The sequence below is a fragment of the Ammospiza caudacuta genome, chromosome 3, assembly GCF_027887145.1.
Source record: "Ammospiza caudacuta isolate bAmmCau1 chromosome 3, bAmmCau1.pri, whole genome shotgun sequence".
NCBI classification, from domain to species: Eukaryota; Metazoa; Chordata; class Aves; order Passeriformes; family Passerellidae; genus Ammospiza; species Ammospiza caudacuta.
In genome coordinates, this window is record NC_080595.1 from 47,321,183 (window position 1) to 47,345,200 (window position 24,018).

Here is a 24,018-nt window from a genome sequence, read left to right on the forward strand (position 1 = left end):
AATTCTTTGTATAAGGTAATATCAATGCTCACACGTTCATTTAAGCTTAACTGCATGTTCGCCACTTAAACTTGGTGATGGATTTAAAAAATTAATAAAAGGAAAGGTGAGTTGGTAGAAGGCTGCGTGATCCCGGAGCTGGTTCGGCGGCCTTAGGGGGTATCCAGGTGAGTCCCCTCGTCAGACGGGCTCCACGGTCACTTCAGAGCCGGACCTGCTGGGCTGACCAGCCCCCCCCCGCGCCGTTCCGAACTTGTTGCCATCGAACAGAGCTGAGAACGGCTTGGCTGCTCGACCGGGCGGGCACACCCAGGGAGGTGAGGCGGCCCCGGCAGGGTGTGAGGCCGCCCCGGCAGGGTGTGAGGCGGCCCCGCCCCGCCCCGCCCGAGGGCCGCTTGTGGCGGCGGCGGCGGGCCCGGGGGCTCCCCCTGCCGGCGGCCGGCGGGAGTGCGCGGGGTGGGGGGCGCGGAGCGCGCCCTGCCCTGCCCGGCCCCCGCCGCCGGCGCTCGGCGCTCCGCAGGCGGCAGCGGCTCGCAGGCGGCAGCGCTGGCCCGCCCGTCTCCGTCCCTCCATCCCTGCCCGCCTCTCTCCCTGCCTGCCTCTCCCGCCGGGGCCAGCGCCAGCCCGGGGACCCTCTGCCACGGGGGCGCCGCCTTCCCCCGCTCGCTCCTTTCCTTCCTTTCCGCCCGTTACCCGGCCGGTGAGAGCCGCCGGCTCGCCCCGCCGGGAAGCCTGGGCGCCCCCCAGCCATCGCTGCTGCTCCCCATGGGGATCCGGGAGTTCCCCAACGGCTCCGCGCGGGGCAAAGCGGCCACGCTGTGAGTACCCGCGGGGCCGGGCGGGCGGGCCGGGGGGACGGGGACACCCCACACCTCACCTCACCTCACCTTACCTCAGCCCGGCCGGCGGCGCCGCCCGCTCCCGGGGGTCGCTCCGGTGGAAGAGGGCGGCGAGGAAAGTTGTGGGTGCCGCGGGCCCGGGCCGGCTCCCCTGCCGGCGGGGGTCCCGCCGCCCGCCGCCAACTTCGCCCGGGGCCGGCGGAGGGCGGCGGCGCTGGCGGCGCGGCCCCGGGCTGACGCCCCTCTCCCGACCCGCAGCGGCATGCGGCGCTCCCCCGATGTCAGCCCCCGGCGGCTGTCCGACATCAGCCCGCAGCTGCGGCAGCTCAAGTACCTGGTGGTGGACGAGGCCATTAAGGAGGACTTGAAGTGGTCCCGCTCCGTGGAAGACCTCACCAGCGCGTCCGTGGGGCTCACCTCCATCGAGGAGCGCATCCTCCGCATCACCGGCTACTACGGCTACCAGCCCTGGGCCGCCAGCTACAAACGTGAGTCCCCGGCACGGACGGGCGTGGGGGGCTTGCCAGGACCGGGGCGCAGCCCGGAGCCGGCAGAGGGATGGGGGTTCGAGAGGCCGAGCGCTTTAGCGCTGGAACAAACCTCGCTCCGTGGAAGGAAGCGCTCTCACTCCCGGCGCTTCGATGATGCCCGTGTTGTCTTAGTCCTTTGGCAGTGCCTGGTTCACGAGAGCGTGGTGCTACGAATGATGACAGCTAAATTCTGCTAAGAAAATAGGTCAAATATTTGTCTTCACGTTGCAGGCACACTTAGCGACGGTGATTACCGTGGGTTGACAGCTGTGTAAAAGCCCCTGCACGCTCATGCACGTACCATTTCCACAAGTGACGCGTTATCAGTGTGTGTTTCTGTTGTTTTAGGAGAAAATTTCTGTCAAATTTTCGCAGCACTTGAGCTGAATGATGTGTCTTTTCCTATGTCGAGTAGAGCTGTTTCTTCCATACGCATACACTTGAGAAAGAAACTTCAAATGGTAACGATATGAAGAGAGGTGTAGCTGTATTCCATCACATACATGATTTACAAAGGAAGCATTACCTCGAGTCGCTGTAATATATCAACTAGTACTTTTTGTGTATTTTTTGTCCATCTTTCATCATATTTATGTCAGTTGTATGCATTAAAAAGTTACAGAATAGTATACCAATTAATTGAAGTCATAACATTATTTTGGTTATCTTAAGGTCGTTTGAAACATCACAGGGGTTTTTGTTGGTAAAAGGATTCTTCTGTAACCAAAATCATTGCTTTGCTGGAAACACTGGCTCTGATAAAGTGGTTGTTTTCATACTGTACTTCCTTACATATTAAGTGCAAATGTTCTGAAATATTTACTACTAGATTATCTGTTTGACAGTGTGCTTAATAATGGAATAGAATGATACAAGAATGCATGGCACACAGTACTAGTTCAGTTTTTCTCTGAGGGAGAGCTGGTCTTGATTGCCTGAAAATAGGACTTTACTAATAAATATTCTCATACTCTTCTGTGAGAGCCTTTTTTTATTTTTTCCTTTGATTGCAATTATGATAGAAATATCAGATATTTGCTACTTTACTCACTAGGAATGTGGTGTTTCTATAAGAGCAATTCCAGTGCCTGGATTGGGGCTATTCTTGAGAGTAAAGCTTATTCAGGCCAGTTTTAAGGATCAGATCATATGTGGATGCCAGACTGAGTTGGATGTTAATGGTTCTATCTGACAGAGTGACTAATAGTCTAGCTGAAGTCACACTGAGCTGCTATGGCTGAACCTTCTGAAATAATAAAGGTCATGCTGGCTCCTCAATTATAACCTATTTGTTGAAATTTATAACTCTGTCTGAAAAAGTTAATAGCAAGCCTAATCCTGCTATTCTAGTTACATTTTCTCTCCTAATTCGATTTGAATAGCAAAATTACATACTTGAGTTATAATGGTGGGCAATAAATATACTAAGTGTCTGAGTTTCATAAATGTGTGTCTAAAAATAATAGGTTATGTGAATGTGTTGCCAATTTAAAATCTGAGTTACTAGGAACATGGAAGGACACGGAGAAGGAAAGATACATCTCTACAGCATGGTTTAAGGAGAGCCATGTTGATCTGCATCAGCTCAATAGCTGACTGAATGGGGTATATCATCTAAAGTGGGAAGACAACTTTGTCACAGCTGCTTTGAAACATCTTTGAATGCTCCTTCAAGTTGGGCTGATGTCTAGTTTTGGGATATGGACTTTCCTTGAGACTTTGCAGTTAGAAAATTTATTTGGCTGAAGTACTGCGAAAGAATGATTTTCATTAAGTTTAAATTGCAACCTGGGTACTCTTTGTCATCTTATTTTGCATCCTTGTAGACAATTAGATGCACTATAATTATAATTATGGACTGCATTAATAATGGACCTGCTTTGCAGAAAATAAGTCCATATTATGGTATGATCTAGATTTATTTAGTCTATCTCTCTTGGTGACATTCTTTTTATTGTAACTAAATTGCCTATAGGGTCAGATCTACCTCTTTTGCACTGCAGTGCATTCCTTTTGTGCTTCATTTAGACTGTTTATATATATATAGCTGTATGGATGGATGTGTAAAACTGAGAGATTCAGAAAGCTTTTGCTTATTTCGTTGTTTTTGTTTTAGCAAAACTCCATTAGGGAAACTACCACTGATAAACTGAGGTAGTGTTACCATGACCCCAAAACTTGCTTGGAGAGCAATTTGAAACATACCAGGATGCCTCAAGGTTATGTAGCAACTCCAGTATTTAATATTCTTATAAATTCATTGGAAAAAGAGGAGGAAGAAGTGAAAATGTGTGTAAGACACAAACTGGATTGGACACAATGAGAAAGGACTTGTAACATTACCTTAGGGAGACCTGTCCTAGCCAGGTAACTCGCTGAAATGTCAATAAATGTCATTCAGTTATCACAAATAGAAGCCTCACATTTCCTGAAAATGCTAAAATTACCTGCCAACTTGCACATTACATTGGCTGATTTTGGGACTGTACACAGCTCAGGGAAGACCTCTGCTGTTGGACTGTACTTGCAAAGCAGATTTTAGGAGCTGGAACAATGTAATGTAGTTCCTGTGTGTTAGGATGCCTTCAGCAAATTTAGGGTAATTATAGTTATCTGCTCTCAAAAAAATATTACTGGAGACTCTGAGATGGGCAAGGAGAAAGAGTACAGGCAATCTGTAAAGAGCATCAGGAGTTTTTGCTGTTTACCTTAAAGAGGTTGAAACAAAGTGTTGGAAAGTACTGGCACATGCTGCTTAGGCAGGTAGAGAGGTTTTCTTCTGGTCATAAGAGAAAAAAGACAGGAAAAGAAGCTGAAATGCCATCAATTAAAGACTGATAGAAAATAAATCATATTGAAGAAAACATGTAATTTATTCTTGAGATGATTTCAAGGAATTATAATAGCAGTGATAAGATCTAGAATTGTGATAAAATGGGTAACATGCTGGAGATTAATATTAAACTTCTTTATCTGAATTTGAATTAGCCCCTCCTTAGGCTGTTAGGAGAATTTCTTGAGGGTTTCTTGTGCTTCCCTCCATAGCATCTGCCAACTTTCAGAAAGATGAATGTTCTAATCTGGTAGTTCTTATTTTTCTGAATTCTTTGATTTCCAGGGTAACTAATTATGTGGTTAACTGTTCTCCAGTCTAAATCAAATATTCATATGTGTCCCATGGGGAATATTTTGCAGAATGTGATTTGATTTTTCAAATATAAAGGCAGAGGGGAAGAAACAGATAAGATGCAATCAGATTGCAGAATCATACCCTTATGCAGCTTCAGATGTAACAGAGCTCAATATTTGTGAAATTCTCTTTATCAGTAAGAGGTAAGTTGACTTTGATTTTTTTTCTTTTAGTTAGAACATAGGGATCAAAGGCTTTAATAAAAATGCCCCTAAAACAATGCCATGAGATTTGCAGATCCCACTGACAGTCTTCTTGTTGTAGGGAGATGAAGCTGTTAGAGCTGTGTTAGCACTGCCATTCTCATCCATGAAGGTTATGTGAATTCTCATGATTACTGCCTCTGGAAGCCTGGGACTTCAGTTGAAGTTTGGAGGTGAACAGCTATGTTTTAAGTATCCATTTCACAGCATTGTCAGTTGGAATTAGTTTTCTAAATATTTTTCAGTAGTTCCCTAGGAGCTTTTCTGTACTTGAGAAATACAGGTGTCACAAAACTCTTGGACTGCCCTTCTGGTCAGTATGGAAGACTCATCTATTTTAATGATTGTAGCAATTGGCAGCGTGCTTGTTTCCACAGGAAATGTTCACAACTATCACCTTTGCCAAACATTCATTTTTCTCTAACTAGGTCTATTTTCTGGTGATTCAATATCACAGTGTGTCATTATGTGATTAGTATTTTAAATACATTCACGTGGGCTTGAGCCAGCTATCCCTATTTTGCAGTCTTCTTCCTACAGATCACCTGCTTCCACTCCTTGTTTAAGATTAGGGTCTTGCTTTTAAAGCAGGGACTTTCATGTATCCTTAGCCTGTGTTCATAAATACAGACTTATTATGGACAAATCAGGATTGTGTGGGCCTTGGCCTTCCTCATTTATTCACTTACATTTTTTGTGTGCTTACAGACATTTCCATACCTGCAGAAAGAAGAGAATGGTATGTAGTTTTAACTCCTCTTGGTTGTGTTTATTAGGAATTGACCATTGTCTGTGGATCATGGCTTGTTAAAGTACATTTCTCTGAGACTTCTGCCTTGTGAATAATTCCAGGTTGTCCCAGAGATAACTTTTAAGAGACATGATGTTCAGGTGAAAGGAAAGATTGTGTCTACTAAATGAAGTTCTCTGGCTTTGTTTTTCCCTGCTACTTTAAATATTAATTTTCATATTTTTCATGTTTGGTCATAGTTATTTCAGCAGCAACAAAATAAACCATATAATTTTAATGCACAGCATTTCAATATAGTACTCATCCAGTGTAGCACATTAGGTCTTGACCTGAATGTGGAATTAAAATGCTGTCACCAATATCAGTAACATACTAGAACACATTGGCTGAATAGCCTGAAGATTGCTCAGAAAGCATAATTGTCTGAGTAGGCCAATGACTGAATTATACCATAGAATGATTTGGGTAAGAAGGGACCTTAAAAGTCATCTAGTTTCAACCCCCCCTGCCATAGGCAGGGATACATTCACTGGACCAGCTGGCTCAAATCCTAATTCAGGTTTGCCTTGGAAACTTCCAGAAATGGGGTACTCCTAACTCCTCTGGGCAGACTGTTCCCAGTTATAGATTTTTACAGCCTTTCAAGGTAAGAGTTTGGTGTTGGTTTTAGCTAATTAAATGTATGAGCACTTGTAAATATTAGAGTATCAGTAATACAGCTAAAGACCAGTGTTTCCAGCTGATCCCCAGCGTTCCTCCTTGTGATTTTCTTTTCATGCTCCATTGAATGCTGAAATTTCACAGTTGCTAAAAGCAAATCCAGTGAGGATATGAATCAAGAGGAATTTGTGCAAATACCATTTTCATGTATTTGCATCTGAGGGAGAATTTAACTTACTTTTTGAGGTGATATACTCCAGAAGTTCAAAGACATAAGATGAAGATTATAATTTTTCTGGGGAAAGCCATTTTCAGGCCAACTGTAAGCAATTAATTTAAACTGCTTGCTTGCTTTCCAATGCATAAATACTGAATGCAATAAGCTTATAACTAATGCAAGACTTGGTGGTATCATTCATGTTGCTGTTTCTGAGGTCAAATGATTATGAGAGAATCTTCCTTTTCAGGTGAAAACCTGGAGTAACCTCTAGGTGCTGGTAACCTCTTGCTTGTTGCCGCTATCCAAGTTTCTCTTCACAGGTTCAATTTGTAGGTCAGCAGCCCTTCTACAACACCCAGTCTGTAGGTCAGCACTGAAGATTAGAAGATGAATAAAATATGTGCTTTATATATATTTTTTTTAATATAGGCTTATGGTGTCTGAGGCCTAATTTACTTTTTAATCAATGCTCTTCAACTCTTCATTGTCAGTACTAACATCAGTAATTTTTTTTGTTACCAACAAAACCAAAGAAAACATGGGAGCACCTACAGGTGAAAGAAAGCAATGGTGCTGAATTGCATTGGAGATTTAAAGGCACTGTAGCATTGCTGTTTCTAATGTCAGTGGCAGTTCTCTGCTGCAAGCTAAACCTCCATGGTGATACATGAACCAGGGATATTTCTGACTTGTGTCCACATGACAGCTCATACAAAAACTTTTTAGGCAATTCCCTCATTATGTAGCAGTCACTGTGACTGAGAAGAGCTGTCCCCAGAAATAGTCTCTTTAAGTATCTCAGAGACCTAATCACAAGTCTGTTTGTATCCCAAATACTACAGGATCTATTTCTCTTTTGAAAGACAACTTGCTGGGTCTCCTGGGTTTTGGCTCTCTGGGTGTTCTTGCAACTGAGAATGAGTACAATCTGGCTACCTGAGGCCGGCCAGAGCAGTACAGGTGCTGAATACTGAGCAGCTGCAAAGATACCAGGTGAATATTTTTTTAAAAAGCCTTTCAAAATCATCTTTTTCAGGACAATTCCCACAAAGAAGAAACATGGGGGATTCTTAGGCTTTTGAAAATTGGTAAAACTTTTTTGGCTAGTAATTAATAGAAAACTGGTTCCTGTTACAATATAGAGCTTAATTAATCACAAAGTTTAAGTCTTAAATTTCTTGCTGGTAAGCCAAGCAAATTCTCATTTAAACTGATTTGCTAAACATTTTTGATTGTTTAATAAATATTTAGTAAATGATAAATGTTTAGTGAATATTTAGTAACTTTTTTACTTAACAGTTTTCATTGTGTAGTGTTAAGTAACCACCACTTTTAACTAGGCAAATGAATAAACATTTTGTGTTTTGTATCTCATTTTCATAGTGAAAAAACTAAAAAATTACCGCCTGCAAAATGGGCCATCTATTTTTTTGTTTGCTGTTTAAACAAATTAATTCATTGCTTTCAGCTTTTTTTCAGTGCAGCTTTAATTACATGTCATCTTCAGCCATTTATGCAAAACAGTTCATGGGACAGCAATTAAGAGTCTGTTGATTTCCAGCATTCATTTTAAACCCTTAATGAATGTTATCATTGAATGCTGCTGTGTTAGAAAATACCACTGAAGTCTCCGCCATGAAAACCTAGCTGTACATCTTTGCAGTGTCAGGGCCCGTGTTAACAGTTTTGAAGAGTGTCACCTGGCATTTGAGAATCCTTCCACTGGAAAACTGCATTTATTTCTTTTATTTTTTTAATAGAAATGTGAACACGTCCACTAATCAATAATAATGGATTGTTGCTAAAAACACATACTACTCTGAATTGATATGGAATAATGAGGAAGCAAGTTAATTTTGAAAAACTAATTTGGAAACCATCAAGAATTATGAATGAATGCTTATTTTTGGAACTATTTTTATTGCCGACCCTTCTGGTTAAATTTCTGTAATAGTTCTGGAGTGCACTGTATGATGGATCTTTGCAACTTTAAATAATTATTTTTTAATAGAGACAATTAATTGCACAAGATAATAGTATTGAAATCAGACTACAAAGCCTTTGTTGTTGATATCCTGCTGTGATATCAGATACTGTTGTGTTACTGAAACACAAAGCCACAAAAGAACAACGACCAGCAATGCTCATTAGCTTAATAACTAATTTTACTAGATTCTAGCTCATGTCAGAGCTTTCTTCAAGGTGAAGTTTTGTGCCATAATCTCTCTTCTGTATAATGAGGTGTTTGTGTTTCATATTCCCTGTGTAAATTGCTGATAATTTCTGCCACTTACTTCAGATAAAATAAGCCTCAAGAGAAAGAGAGAGATGACAATGAGATATAGTTGAATCAGGTGATCCTTAAGGTCCTTTTCAACCCGCATTGTTCTACAATTCTACAGAAGAGTTTTGTAAAAGTCACTTTGGCCCTTTGGCAGGCACCATCCTTTGGAACACAAAGGTGTAGTTCTGTCCCTCTTGCTGTTTTGGAAGCTGAAGCCATAGACTTTCCACTGTTGCTTGTGAATGATGACTACTCTAAGAACAGAGATAAAATGGGCACTTATGTTCATAGAAATCTATCTGCAGATCATGGTTCCTACCTAGACAATGGATTGCCTTCATGTGGTACATCTTATTGTAGAAACCACTTCCCTGAGTATTTATGATTCCCTGTTTCTCTTCACTAGGCACATATTCTTTCATCCCTCAGTGTATCCTTGGAAGAAAAAAAGATGCTGTGATTGTGTGGAAGACCATAGAGAAATATTTTCTTTATGAACCACTACTTTAAGAAGTCCTTAGACAGAAGGGATGCAGCAGACATATCCCAGATTTCATTTTCTTCAGAATGTGAGAAGCTTGTTCTCCACTCAGTCATCTCCCCTTATAAAAAACTGCATCTGAATGGTTTCAGACGCTTCTATTTTTCTCTGGAACTTGATGATCTAATAAGGTTAATTTTTTTCCCAAATGTTTCCTATAATTTTGTTTCCATGAGTTTATCTGGCCAATATAGGAGTTGGGTTGTTTTTCTGAGAAAAGCTCTTCCGGCAGTGTTGGAATTTACGTATCATCACATTTAGGAAAACAACAGTGGCATCACACAGCTGATAGGCTCTGTTAACTCAGCAAGCCAATCATCTGAGGCAGGGAAATTTGAATATTTGAGCCCCTCCAGGATAAGGGAATGTAACTGGCTTCTAGTGAAATTATAAGGTCTTAATCTTGCAGTTAAAGTTTCTTTTTGCTTTTCTGTAACTGGCCTCTGTCAGATAATTCATGAAAATTATTTATGCCTCATACATCTAAAGGAAGCAACCAGATTTTCATTTCTGAACACTGGTGCAGAGTCCTATTGATCCCATTGCAATATAAATATTGTGCCAAAGCTGATCCAATAGTGACAACCCAAAAAGTTTTTTTTCTCCTTGACTCTTTCATCAGAAATCCCACAAATTTGGTGCTTTTCCTTGCTATCTCTTCACACCAGCTAAGGTACCAAAGTAGCGTGGAAATTGACCTGCTTGTCCACTCTCCAAGTAGAGCAGGCCCAGTCATTCCACCCTTAAGCTCACTGTTGTGCTGTTTGTAGCCCTGTGGCAGCCTGGGGGCTCTGCCTTCTCCAGGACATCTTGCTTTGGCTTTGCCACATCTGAGCAGTTGTGTGAACAGAGCACAAGTTTGTGCTCAGGTGGGAAGTGGAGCAAGGACCTGCTCCTTCAGAGTTGATGAGCTTACGTGAGGATGCTGATGGTATATTCATGGTCCTGTCCTGAAAACCTGGAGTTGTCTTTCCATTTTCAAACAGTAACTGCTTTCCAGACAATCTGGTTCCTTGGGTGTTCAGTAGAGATTTTCTGCTTGCAAAATTTTGCCCTAGTTGAAATATGTAGGGCCAGGATTAATACCAAAGATGCAGTGTTTGCAATGTGAAACAGGAAACAGAACTTCATGGCTTTATGATTCTGTTGTCTCTCCTGCTCACTTTATGCAATGTTTTTTGGAAACTTTAAGACTGATTTAATTAACATGCAGCCATTTATTTTGAACAAGTGAAGATGGTAATCATGTTTACTTTTTAAGCTTAGATACTAGCTACTGCTTATGGTTTTGGTTAGCACTTTCCATGGAACAGAAATTACTGACAGAAACCATTCTTCCTTGTATTTCTGCTGAAATAATTTTTTGCTGCATAGCATTTAGTGTCCTACTGGCCCTATAACTTCTCAGTTGTGGGTCTTTCTTCACTTCAGAAACAAGACATTTATAATGAAAAGAAATGTGTTTAGATTTGATTAACAGAGGCTAGTTAAAGAGAAGAAATTACAAAATAATGTAAAGGTAGAAAAAGGCAGTCAAGAAACAAACCCCTTAAAGTCAGTGGAGGCATGGAAAATGTCTTTAATTAAATCAGGAGATTTGATTACTTTCAAGTTGAGCAAGAGAAGTGAGAAAAGAGCAGAAAGGCTATTTTTTTCACAGATTTGGCTTCCTGACACTTCTACATCATATGTGGTGACTAGAGGCCTCTGTTTTTCAGGATTTATATTTCAGCTATTTCTTACATACATTGCAAGTGTATTCCATGGGCCTGAATTTGGGATCTTGGGTTTCATGCAAGCCAGAGATTGTGCCCACACGAGGTGAATTCAGGTGCATTCAGGAGTTCAAAAATTATTTAAGTTTTTTCGATAGACATGAGAATGACAGATGGGTCTTGACTTGGAAATGAGCATAAGCCCACATTCAGTTATTATTGTAGTAATAATGTGAGACTCCTACATACAGCCACATGAACTCGTGAACTTTCTTCCAGTATATGGGAAGTAAAGTCCTCTTTATCAGTCTGGGAAATTACATGAGTTGGAATGAAAACTAGGTTAACATGAAGGAATAGAGTACTGCGTGCATGGCTTCAGGGATTTCAGGAGGATATATGGCTCGTGCCTGGTTTCTCCAGCTTGCCAGGTTATCTTGAGATAATATATGAAGAAAGCACAAAGACACCTTAAATGACTGCCTTATCATGATTGTTGGCTTGTAAGACTTATGAAGATCCTCTTGGAGGGTGCAGCATGGAATTGGATCTCTGGTTCCGTTCATAAAATTACTTCACAGTCTTTGGGAAGTATTATTTGATAAACAACTTATTTAATAAACAAATTCTGTATTTTATTTTCTTGTTTCAAAGACAACCTGCTTTCAAACTTTACAGCTTAGTAATGTGTAGTTTAATATCTGTAGGAAAATCCTTGTCTTTTGCAAATACTGATTTCAAGAGGTAGAGGGCTGTATATGTGTTCTGACTTCACCCAGAGTGAGAAGTGGTTTTGTGTCTTATAATATTTCTCCAAATGGGAACAGAAATGAGAGTAAGGCATAGAAGCACAGATGAGTAATTTCTTTGTAGAGAAATGCATGGACAAGAAACACATCTTGTACTGGGAACAATACTTTGTGCCTTCTGTGGCTGCTATGTGCATAGTAAAAACTGCATCTCACTAGAAATCATTCTGGCAAACAGTATAAGGCATTCTGTATTTATTTCTACAAAATGAAAAGATTTTTGCATAGCATCTCCATAGGAATCTTTGTGATTAATATTGCTTTAAAATGATACTCATATACCAGGCAGTGTTTTATCTCTGCATGTCAAATTCTTTTGCACCCTACAACATTTCTCTAAAGGCACAATATCTCATGTCTATATAATGAAAATACACTGGAAATGGTATTGAAACTAGAATCTTAAGAGTATAAGCCTAAACTCTCTTATGACTCTCTAGGTAGTTTTTGCTTTGTGATAAGCTTGCTGAACAAGGAAGACAGGGAAATGCATCTCCAGTACAGCACTTTTTAATGTATTGTTTAGTTCTGCACCGATAGAAATGAGAGAATTAAAAAAGCTTTTGGGATGAATCCCTGACTCCAGCCAAGTACCAAAAGTACCAGACATGGTACTTTTCTCAGTAACTTCAGTCAAGCCAGGTTTCAGCTACCAGGCTTAAGTCTTTGAGTTTGCCTTTTAAGCAGGGCTTCCTGCTCTGCGTGCTGAACATTTGTTCCTAAGGCAACTGCATCAAATTACACCTACCCATACATGGTCTTTATTATATGTTCCTGAGCACTACTGAGGAGCTCAATTTAAATTATAGAATAATTATTTCTTTTAATAGATGTGCAATTTTAAATTTCTTTAAACTTGGTGTTTAGTTAATACTTAATAGCTTGTCCCAACATAAGTAGAAAGCATCTACAGGAATTAAGAAGAGGCTACTCTTTCTTCCCATTGCCTAGAAAACTGACTACCAGGGACCAGGTACTGAAAGGAAAATGAATACATATGCAATTATTTACAGCTTTAGCTTAGGAGTAAAGGATTGAGCTCCTAACAGGGTATGCTATAGAAGCAGCATATAGGAAAAAAAGTCCTCAAACAGGTCTGTTACCAGTTGAAAATTTTGTATTGCCCTAAGCTCAAACTTACATTTCTACTAAATAATAAAACATAGTTCATGTCTTTCCACTTCAGATGTGGACAATCTGCCTGTACTAGAGTGGGTGTCACTGAATGAGTCTGAGGCAGAAGCCTTTTAAAGCAGTAAAAGAAAGGCATTCTAGTTCATCATTTGTATAAGCAGCAGTTTGGAAGCCAGTTAGTTTTTGACAGCCCTGGCTCAGTCAGGTAAGGAATAAGAACATATACACCCAGAACTCCTTGCAAATGTAAACAAAGGACAGTCTGAGTTGGGATGGAATTACAGTGTTCTTGGAGAAGTTTGAAATGCTAGAGATAACAATGTTGTACATCCGTCTTAGGTCTTTGGTTTTTGCTTTTGTTGCTGTTTTTTTTTGTTAAATTATCCCACCACAAAGCCATACATGTGATGGGCAGCACGTGGCTTGGAGAAACTCCTGGTAAAGTTGAAAATCTATCTAATGAAGCTGTTTGAGTTAGTGCATTAACCTCTTATGTCTTTATTTTCAAAGGCCAGAATTGTTCCATCTTCACATTGATAAAACTGATAGAAGCTAAGAGGAATTTTACCTACCAGACACCAGTAACTAATGGCACAAAGGAATACTTCAGTCCTGAAGGGAATTGAGGGTTCTGGTCTGACCCTATAATAGGTTAGTGAAAGCTGTGCAGTTTGGCAAGCTTGGATACTCTTAAATCTCCAGAGAGTCCCAGAGCATGCTCACCAAAGTATTTTTACAAATAAAATCTGCTATATCACAAGGCTAGAGTTTCCTCTGCTATTAGAACTTGTTCTGCACGTTTCAAATGGAAGTGCAGAGTGACTGGATCTGGTCCCATCTTCCAACTGAGGGCATTTGTGTTGCAGCTATCTATTGATGTAAACCTGTATACAAAATTCCCTTCCAGCCAAGAGCATTCCCCTAGTAAACATCTAGTAAATTTTTGTTTCCTTCACTTTTTTGCCATGCGGAAGGCAATTAGACAGTTGCTATTTTTGATCTTCCAATTATCTATAACAAAGTGATCCTTCTTATTTATGCTAGGTGAGAACAGCATGGGAACAAGTCAATGAAACTGCCTTTCTCTCTGAAACAGTTAAAAGCAGGAAGAGGTAAAACAATCTCAAATGTTGAGATAATCAGAATCTTGAAACACTTTTTTGGAGGAAGGTTTGTAGAACCTATGCAAAGTTGCGTGCCCATTTGTAGGAATTGTACCAGAGAAATAAGAGATCAAGAGGCATAAAATACCCTGGATATTAACTGCTCGAGCTGAATTACTTGAATTGTAGAATAATTGGGCAGTACAACAAAATCAGCACCTTGCAAAAAGGCTTCTTCTACTGGAGATATATAGCTCTCAGTTCAACGTTAAAATAGTTGCACTGTAATCTGCTTTGTGTAATGGCAGCTGATTTTACTAAAAGGTAAGTGGTTACCTCAGCTTGGTATTGAAACTGATGAATTTCACTGACAGATTTCAATAACCAACTTTGCAAGTCTGATCTTTCTTGGGTGTTTTGTTACTGTTGATTTATTTGCCAATAGGCTGAATTATTGTCATCTCATAAAGATGATTTCATTAGATTTTTTTTTTGTGTTAAAATTAGAGCAATTCACAACCATTACATAATGCAAATAATATAGCTCAAATAATTTTGCATTTATAAGCTTTTGGAACTAGCTAATGAATGAAATTTAAACATTAAAGTAGTTATTATAAGTTAACATTTCAGGCACGTCAGTGTTGAAGAAGCATTTGGACAAAGCCAATAATAATATGCATCAACTTTTGGTCAGCCCTGAAGCTGGCAGTTGGATGAGATGATCATGGTAGGTCTGTCCAGCTGAATTTGTTCCATTTTTTCCTACTCTTCATCTCATAATTTTTAATGCTAATGTTACACCATTAAAATATTAAGGGCCTTATCCAGTAACCAAAATAATAGCTGAAAACACCCATGGGTGTAATTACAGAATCATGCATCTGCTTTGCAATTGGAAAATAGGTCTTTAGTGGTTTTATTCAGTAAAATAATGAGGAAGCTGTATTTCATTGGAGTTACTGAGTTGTGAGGAAATGTCACTGCAACTATTTGATACTTAAGTTTCAAGCCTGCAAAATTACATATGAGTAACTTAAACTGTGCAGAAGCTGTGTGGCTAAAAATATTTGTTTGTATATATTAGCTTTTAGAATGTTAATTATTTATATTGCCCTAGGCAGTTGGTTTTAGCCAACAGTGAATGTAAAATTGTTTTGAAAATACTAATTTAATATTCTTCGCATCATAAAATATAATTTTTATTTCTCTATGCTAAGTATATCTATCTAGAAGATTGCATCTTTGCTCTCATATATAAATTCTAAGTCAATTTGTGTGTGAATAGACCAAATTTTTTTTTTTTTTGGTGCAAACATAAATAATTCCATGCACTGTCAGAATACTTGAGTTCTCTTAGTCATTTTGTCCTTTTCAACATTATCACTGATCTATGCTTTAATTTTTTTCAACAGTCTGATCTTGTCATTTTTTCAGAATGTAATATAATCCGAAGTAATTTGCATGTACTGAGCAATTTAGCTTGACACAAAGGTCTGTCTGTACGGAAAAATCCTTGTGACGGGGTATCTTTGTGGTTATTTAATGCAAATTAAAACCTTATAAATTAGTGTTTTGATGGTTGTTTGACTTATTTCAGAAAAATTTATTTCTTCAGGTAATAAATCTGAGTGAGCAATTAGGCATTCTTGCAACATGTTGAGAACTTAAGTCTTTGATACCTTGTTTGCAAGAAGCACCATTTCCAGAAGCATAAAATCCTCTTCAAACCAAATACATCATTCATTTTATTTAAATTGGTTCTCTGTTGATTTTAATGAAATAAAGCACTAATTAAGCAGTGCAAGCCTGTAGAATACAGCTTAAAATAAGCTCGGAAAAGACAAGTAAGGGCAATTATTAGTTGTAGGGTTTGAGGGAAACAACATTCAGTTTTCAGATTTCTCTCTGAAATGAAACTACAATTCAAATGCCTTGGATCCCAAATGCAGCCTGTGAAAAGAAACTGTGGATACCTCTTTCTGGTGTTTTTGTACTGTTTTGTTGCTTTTTTTGTTTGTTTTCTTTTGAGCTTTTTTGTTTGTTTGGGGTTTTCCTAAGTGTTCAGATTTAACTCTGGGTCAGGTTTTTGGAAAGAGATTTTGTTACACAAAAGTCTTACAGACTTGTAGTCTGTACAAGATTTATAGTCTCTTATGTAGAGCAGAATTCTTCTTGTTCCATATAAACATCACTTAAGGGACAGCCATCTTTAAGTAGCCACACTTTTTTTGCAAGTGATTAGCTGCAATTTGAACAGAGTGTGGGGAGAGGAAGAGAAATTAATCTCACCTGCTGGGAGATGGCCTGTGAGAAGCTGTACTGTTGTTTTCAGTTCTCCAGCCAGGTCACTCTCTTACTCAGAGCCCTCAGCTTCTTCCTTTCTGCACTCTTTACCCCATTTACCACTGTAATTGTCTTTCCTCTCAACTACTGATGATTTTTTTCCCCTCTCTTGTTTAGGTTTCTTATCTGTCACGGTAAGATCTCCTTCATTTTCTAACAGTCAGCTGCACTTCCAGCTGGAGTACTGGTCATTTATAGATAAACACCAGGCCTAAAAGAAAAGGAAATTCAGTAACCCTAACAACATTCTAGACACTGATGTGGAAAAAAAAAAAAACCCTGCTAATATGTTCTGAATTTTTTGTGAGAAACCCAAAGAGATAAGGTGTCCAGTGCTAAAAAGGCAACTCTGAAAGCAGTTGGGGAAAAATGACAAAGGGGGAGGCTGGTAAATAACAAGTTATACCAGTTAATTTTAACATTTAAAATGAGTGAACTTAGGTTTCTAAATAGACATGGCGTTTCAAGTTGCTTTGTGATAGGATCTGTACAACTCCTGGGCACCAGTGCAAATATTATGAATGCAAAGTTGTATCTGTCCTGCAGAGGAATATATTTCCCAATCTGTTTGTGTGTAGCCAGTCATCTCTAAGAATGAAATGTTAGTGAATTGTATTAAAGCTCTCTGCCTCCTTTAAACCAGTGTTTTCTGAAGAGCTGGACAAACTGTCTGACCTTCCCTCACAGCTCCTGGAGGCAAAGTGAGAAATGTCAGTTCAGCAAATGTCACATAACTCACCTGAGTTCTGGTTTTGATAGTCATGATGGGCTATTCATATTCATATATATGGCAGTTAGCAGAAATGATTTTGGCAGTAACAGAGCAACAGGGATAAAATATGGAAATCTGAGGAAAACACTCTGAATCAATTCACTAAGTAAAATATTAAAAGCAAAATAAAACACAAAGTGAAAGAGATTTTTATGGAAGTGTAAAAGTACGTGGGTGAGATGCCATATGGAACATTGGGTTGCGGGCAGCCAAATTTGCATCTTATGTGAGCTCGATGAAAACTTGTAAGGAAATAAATAGGATAAGAAAAAACATTAAAGAATAGCAAAGGCATAGGAGAGGTCATGAAAGTTTCAAACAGGTCTGAAGAGCTAGAACTGGGAAGAAAACTAGGCTTCTCTTCTGTTGAAAATCTCAGAAGTGTCAAGGTTTCTGGTATCTTAATAAATTTCTTATACTCTTATTTAAATACATAATGAGCTCAAACATTAACACATGAACTGATTGCCCTCAAACAAGTTTTGTTAAAAGGTAGCAGGGCTATTTTGCAATTGTAGTCTTTTGTTTTCTATGTAGGCCAAAAGAAAAGAGCAACTTTATCTGAAATAATCAAATGAAAAAACCCACACAGTCTAGTATCAGTCCAAAATTACCTTTGCATACAGCTGGATAAATACTTAAAGAGAATGTTAAGAAGATTCCTTCAGTTTAAACATTTCTTTCTCTCTGTACTAGATCCTAAGCATCCATAATAAACAAAAATAGTGGCTAGATCTTGGTTATGCTTTTTCTTAGTATTAGTAAACAACTTAGTATTGTTTCCTGACTTAGAAATTTGTTGGCCAGCAAACTCAACTGTTCCTGATAAGGGACAGAGAAGAGAGACATCTTCCATGGAACATAGATTTTGGGGGCAATGAGGTACAATTGGGTGATCTCAGAACAAGCCGGGTCTATCTGATATTTTCTACACACATTGTTTAGACTTGTATCAGTCCAGGATAACAGGGATGCAGGGAATGGAGTAACATATTGAGGTGGTCTGTGCTCTAGAAGTGGTTTGTACTGGGAAGTTTTCTGAGAAAGGGACCCTTCCTCCCCAGATAAATTGTTCTCGGCAAAGTAACACTGGAATCCACAGTTCTCTCTCCCTCCTTTGCTTGGTGGCTGAGACTGTCCATATGCAATATTCCAGACATTCAAATGAGAATTTTAATCCTGATGTTACATTGCCCAGTGCTTTCCACTGATTTAAATATTAATATGATTTTCACACATGCAAACCAAATGCACGTATGTGCAGTGTTAGCAGCCAGTGCTGTTGGGTTTTTAGTGTTACCTTGGTGAAATGTGTCCCTGAAGAGAAACAGCTAAGTTTTAGCAGAACAAGTGCCACAAGAGAACATCATGTAATGATCCCCACTGACATGTTTGGACGGTTTCTTTATGTTGACTGATTGTTCTTGCAATTCATATCCCCCCTCCGTTTCTAATAGTTTAATTTGTTCACTTGGATAAAGCCCATTAGTTTTGCACTGAATTTATTGTCTCTATCCCAGCTATGGATTTATTCATCTAAGGCATTTTGCAAAAGTCTTAATTTAGCCTTTTCTACTGTTGCAGCAATGAATATTGTAGTTTGACAACCAGTTATTTCAACCTGCATAGAGCACTCCTTGAGTGGTGTTCATTTAGAAATGGAAAAATTAGTGAGGGAGTTTGGCAAAAACTATGTACTATGCTTTTTTCCTGGCCAGGAGAAACAATCAAACCTCTTTAAGGAAAAACAGAGGGAAGACATTAGGAAAGAAATTTGTGCCATTTTCCTATGACTAAGCTGTTCTGCTAAGTCTATAAGTACCCACAGTGTACTAAGATCCTTGTTTTGGGTGCTCAGTGGAATTCAGAGGCAGAATTACATTTTTAAATTTTTTCTTTTACTTAGAAATTGGAATGAGCATTGGAAATTTATTTCAGAATACTGGAAGTTTCTGTGTTGTCCATGATACATAATGTTGAGCAGGTGATGGATAAAAGCATAATTTGAAATAATATGACAATACAGTTATAATGAGAAAGTTTGAATTTTTTTAATGGCTTCTTATTCAGTAAGGTTTAGGATCCACAGACAGGGTACTGTAACCAGAAAACACCACAATTACATTGCCTAGCCCCAAATCAGATGTGCTTATTCGGGGCTGGTACAGTCCTTTTAATTTAGACTTGTTAACACCTAGATATAGCCCATTAGCTCTTTCAACACTTCTTTCCAGTAACTCCTGTTACTTGAGGATAGAAATACAGGAATTGCCATGGTTGCTCTAAGTTCCAACTAGTTGTTATTTAGCTTTCAAGAGAAAGCAAGGCTAGGCAGGTCTGAGAAGGTATTAAGAGAGAACCTGTCCAGAAAGTTGCTGTTAGTTTGTTTGGTGTGGTTTTTTTGGGTTTTCTTGGGTTTTTTCCCCCAATCTCTTTGAGTTTGCTGGTAAAAATAGGAGTTCACATATTTAAATTCAGGTTTTGAATGTTTTGGCAGGTGGTGTCTTACAGGTTCAGATAGCATCTTAAAATAATCTAACAGCTTCCCTATGTATATTTAAACTGCAAAATAGAATATATTGTGCCAGTTATGATAAATGATATGGAATAATTATCTTTGGCCATGCAAATAGTGGTGGCTTTATTGATTTGATTGTCACTGATTTACTGCATAATTCTCAAATACCTGACAAGGTGGAACAGGATTGAAAGATAACAGCAAGCTGATAATGAAATCATGCTTTGCTAAGCAGTATAAAAAGCCTAGCTACCAAAGTAACAGTGAAAAAATATCAGAACATTATGTCATCCCCCCCTTATGCCATGTGTCTTAGGAAACAAACTTGTCTGAAATTGGAACACAAGCAGGTGAACCAGATAAAGCAGTATAACTTAAAATATTTCTGTGTCTTAAAAGTGTAAAAAGTAGCTGCACTGATGTCTAGACATTCCACACAGTTTTAGTAAAGAAGAGGAAGATGAAAAAAGTAAATTTTAATTGCTGAAAGTATCATCAGAAGATAGACTTATTTTCTTCTTGGTCCATTTCTCAAATTAAATTATGTGCATTTTTTTCTGAAACCAGGAGGCCTTTACAGAAGTGTAAGTACAGTTCAATTACAGGAGCATTCATCCCCATTAAGTAAAAAGCAAGCTAGTCACATACTTAAACTGCTGAAAAATGCAAAAGATCTTCAAATGTAAAGTGTAAGTAAAAATTCACTTTTTTTGTTTCACAATATCGCTCTTGTGAAAATTTAATTTTGTCTTTAATGGAGATTTTCAGTTATTGTTACGTTTTCCAATGTATTTAGTATGTTATACATAAACCCTATCTGTCATGCTAGTTTTTTTCACATACTGGAACTACCTCTTGAAAGTTTCTCCCAGATGGTATCCAAAAAGACCTGTAACCTGGTAACTGGTATTATTTTTGCATATTGCTCCCAGCTTGTCCAGGCATGAAGTATATTTTGTGATTTTTGCCACTGTGTTTCCTTCCCAGACCAGTTCTGTTTGTCCTCTTTTATACTCTCATTTGATCCTGTTTATTTTGTAGTATTGGGAGGAAAGTGCTCTATATAATAATTCTGTTACTGATACTGATGGTCCCAGTTAGCTGGATTCTGAATGTTACCATAATATAAATATTTATAAGCTATGCCCACTGATTGTACTGCCAAGGTTTGGTGAGTTTCTTGTCTGACATGGGGAGGCTGCAGCCCTGCAAGCCTGTCAAATGGCGTATGTTGTGACATGGCTGGGAAGGAGGGATTGTGTGTGGTTTATTATTTAATGGGAACTGGCTCATGGAGTCAGACAAAGCGTTTGGGTTCTCCCCAGTTTTGCTGGAAAAAAGACATCTGTATTAGTTGCATAAATGTTTTTCCTTTCTTTAATAGAAAAAGGTAATTGAGAGAACTTTCCTGTTTATAACATCTATAAATATGAGATGGGGTGTTTGGATTTGCTGTAGAAGTTTGTTAGAAAACGACTCAAAGAGGCATGCTATTCTCTTTTCACATGTGTCCTGCAGGATAGTTTTGGACCTTTATATGTCTTCTTAGGTGACCTGTAATGATCACTCAGGGAGGTGAGTGACCTCAGACTGAGGGCAGCCTGAATCTTTCAGGTGCATACTGCTCCACAACTTGCATCTTTTACAGATTTTAAAAAATGTCTTTTTCACCAATTCCAAGGTGACTAATCTTTCACCTTTCTGCATTCAGAAAGATTACATCATGTTAATTACCAAGAAGTATTTGACAAGTTATGTTCTTTCCCAGGGTGGAAGTGTGAAGTGCAGGAACATAAATCAAGCCTTCTGCAGAACAGGCTGACTAGGAAGTGACTAGAGATGGGATAGACAATAGTCTTATTTTGTTATAAGCAAACTGAAGTCATCTCTGCATGTAAGTTCAGGAGGAACAGAATGACATTCAGCGCTATTCTTGGCAGTGACTTTCCTCAACACCTGGTGAGTTGACCTGTCAACAGTTATGTGAAGGAAACAGTGACAACTCGGTGAAGGAAGTGAACAGCTTGAGTGATGGCCTCTTCCCTCTCTGGTTACTGTGGCTGATAGCTCCCTCCTGGAGGATTTTCCCCATTATTTAATTCTTTTATGCATTGCACAGAAAAAAGAGCATAAAATTCTTTTATGCGCTGCACCAGGAATGAACCTCTGAGAAAATTGCTGGTTTTGATGTTGATGCTTCTGCAATGTGATGGCATCTGCAAGGAAGGTATTCCCTTTTGTTCTGTCAGGCTTAACTAACTGTGATACAGTTGAAAAAGATATTTTTCACTGTATGAAGGTCTTTTTTTGAGAGGGATATGTCTGGTGAAGCAATTTACAAAGTGATGAAATTATGTTTCAATTGAGAAGTATTTTGATGTAGCAACAGAAGGTAGGAGAGTCCACTGGTCAGGACAGAGTGAGCAGACTTGTTTGATTAGTAGCATTGCATGGCATTTTTCTCCTTTTGGCTAGCATTTCCCATTGTTTTGGTTTGTTTTTTTTCTTTTTTTTGGAGGCTGTGTATTATGCATCTCACTTGTGCCTTTGGAAGTTTACTGAATTGCCTCACATTCTTAAATGAAATTAAACCATTCCTTGATTCCAGCAGAGTGGGCTTTTGTTTCAGTCTTAGATTTGTTAGTGATGGACATGGTAAACTGCAGTATATTTTCTTTACTTTATATAGATAAATAAATATGTAACATTATTTAAAAGGCTACAAAAAAGTCTCATAAGTAAAGCCTAATTTTGAAAATTTAGGGGACCTTATGCCTAAGTAAATGCATTATAATCTATTCTGATAATTTGAAGTAAGTGTCTAAAAGTGATCAGTGTAACAGCTTTGTTTGCCGCTGAAGTGTTAAGAAATGTCAGAAGGGAAAGAGGTAGCAGTCCCTGGTTGTTTACCAGGACTGCATTTTTTGAATGGCTGAGCCCACTTTTGGAATTTGTAATCTGTTCTGGAGGAATGGAAAGAATTTTCATTTGATTGAATAAATCAAATGAGTAAGCTTGAAAGCTGAAGTACATATTACAATAAGAAGCTTCTTTTCTGCTCTGTGAATGAGGATGCAGTACATTATTTTGCTTTTGTTGGTTTTTTTTATTTTTTATATTTAAAGGATATACTAGCTCTTTAGATTCCTCTTGAGCCTCCTTTTCTTCGAAAGAATCCCAGTTCCCTCATCCTCTTCTTATAAGGCTTGTTCGCTAGATCCTTGGCCAGCTGAGAATCCTCTGAAGTACTACAAGAATTTGTTCACAGTGTGAGCTTATTCCATCCATTCTCATGAGTTTAGATGAAACAAGTTTAAGCAGAAATGAAAAATAAATAAAGAATTTAAAATAACCTGACTTGGCATCTTTTCTCTTTACTGAGAACACCCCAAGTCAGAAGCCACTGTACTTTATTCTGTCATGATTCCACATGTTCATTATTTTTCAGTTATCCATCAATACCAGAGGAATCTACATTCACTTAGCATAAGGAGAAAGAATCTTCATATCTTTTATTTAACATCTCCTTCTAAGCATCCTTCATTCTTTTACAGAGAGAATAAAATATACCAGCTATTTTTTTTTATTTGTTTGGTTTTTTGGTTTTTGCTGTGTTAGTCATCTTTTTAGCTTCTTGTCAGTATCTGAAAATGTTTTCATTCCAACTCGTGCAGGTGATTTCTTTTTTATTGGTAATATTATTATTTTTCCTTCCTTTGGTAAGAGTAGTTCTGTAGGTACATGTGGATAGAATTCAATGCTGTTTTTCAGGTTGAATATCTTATTTCTGGCTTTGTCTGGAATTTTGAGACCCTACTAATTTTCTTTGTTGGCTAAAGCAGCAAACTCAGAGATTGCCCTTATTTGGACACCTCACTACAATGCTTTGTGGATAGTGAGAAAAGTTTGGATTCTGTTGAAAGGAATGTTAGTTTGGATGAAGTTATCAATATTTCTGGTGATTGCTTAAGTGCATTTAACCATGTGGCTTGTCTTCAGTTTTCCTCTACTGCTTAGGTATAAATTATTACGTTATTGTATTTATTGGAAAAGAAAAATGTCACAGAACACTTGTATCTAGTTAACTTGTAGACTTTCTCATTAAATTATTTGTTGTTTCTTGCCTTGCTTTTATGATAAATTAACTGTAAGTTAATGTGAGGTATATCTGAAGTAGGTTTTTTTCTTTTTTCCTTTTTTAATATTTCTGCTCTGTTAATATATTTGGTATTTTTCCTAGCACCTCGTCTTTGCCTGTGCATGTTTCCATTTTACGTAAAGTATCTGTAATTTCATTTTCATTAGACTAGGATACAAGGTCTCTTTTTAATTAACAGGGGAAGACATAATCATCTCTAATTCTGCCAGAATTTTTAGGTGACCTTTTTAATCACTGAAACAAA

At 38.6% G+C, this 24,018-nt stretch overlaps 1 protein-coding gene across 1 annotated transcript in view; it reads left to right on the forward strand.

Moving 5' to 3' along the window:
• The first annotated feature begins 765 nt into the window (after positions 1–765).
• Positions 766–24,018, forward strand: part of SLC35F3 (solute carrier family 35 member F3) — a 160,800-nt gene continuing 137,547 nt past the window's right edge. The window contains exons 1-2 of the mRNA XM_058802402.1: positions 766–818; positions 1,098–1,327. Of these exons, the coding sequence (XP_058658385.1) occupies positions 766–818; positions 1,098–1,327 (283 nt within the window). The remainder of the gene's footprint in view (positions 819–1,097; positions 1,328–24,018) is intronic.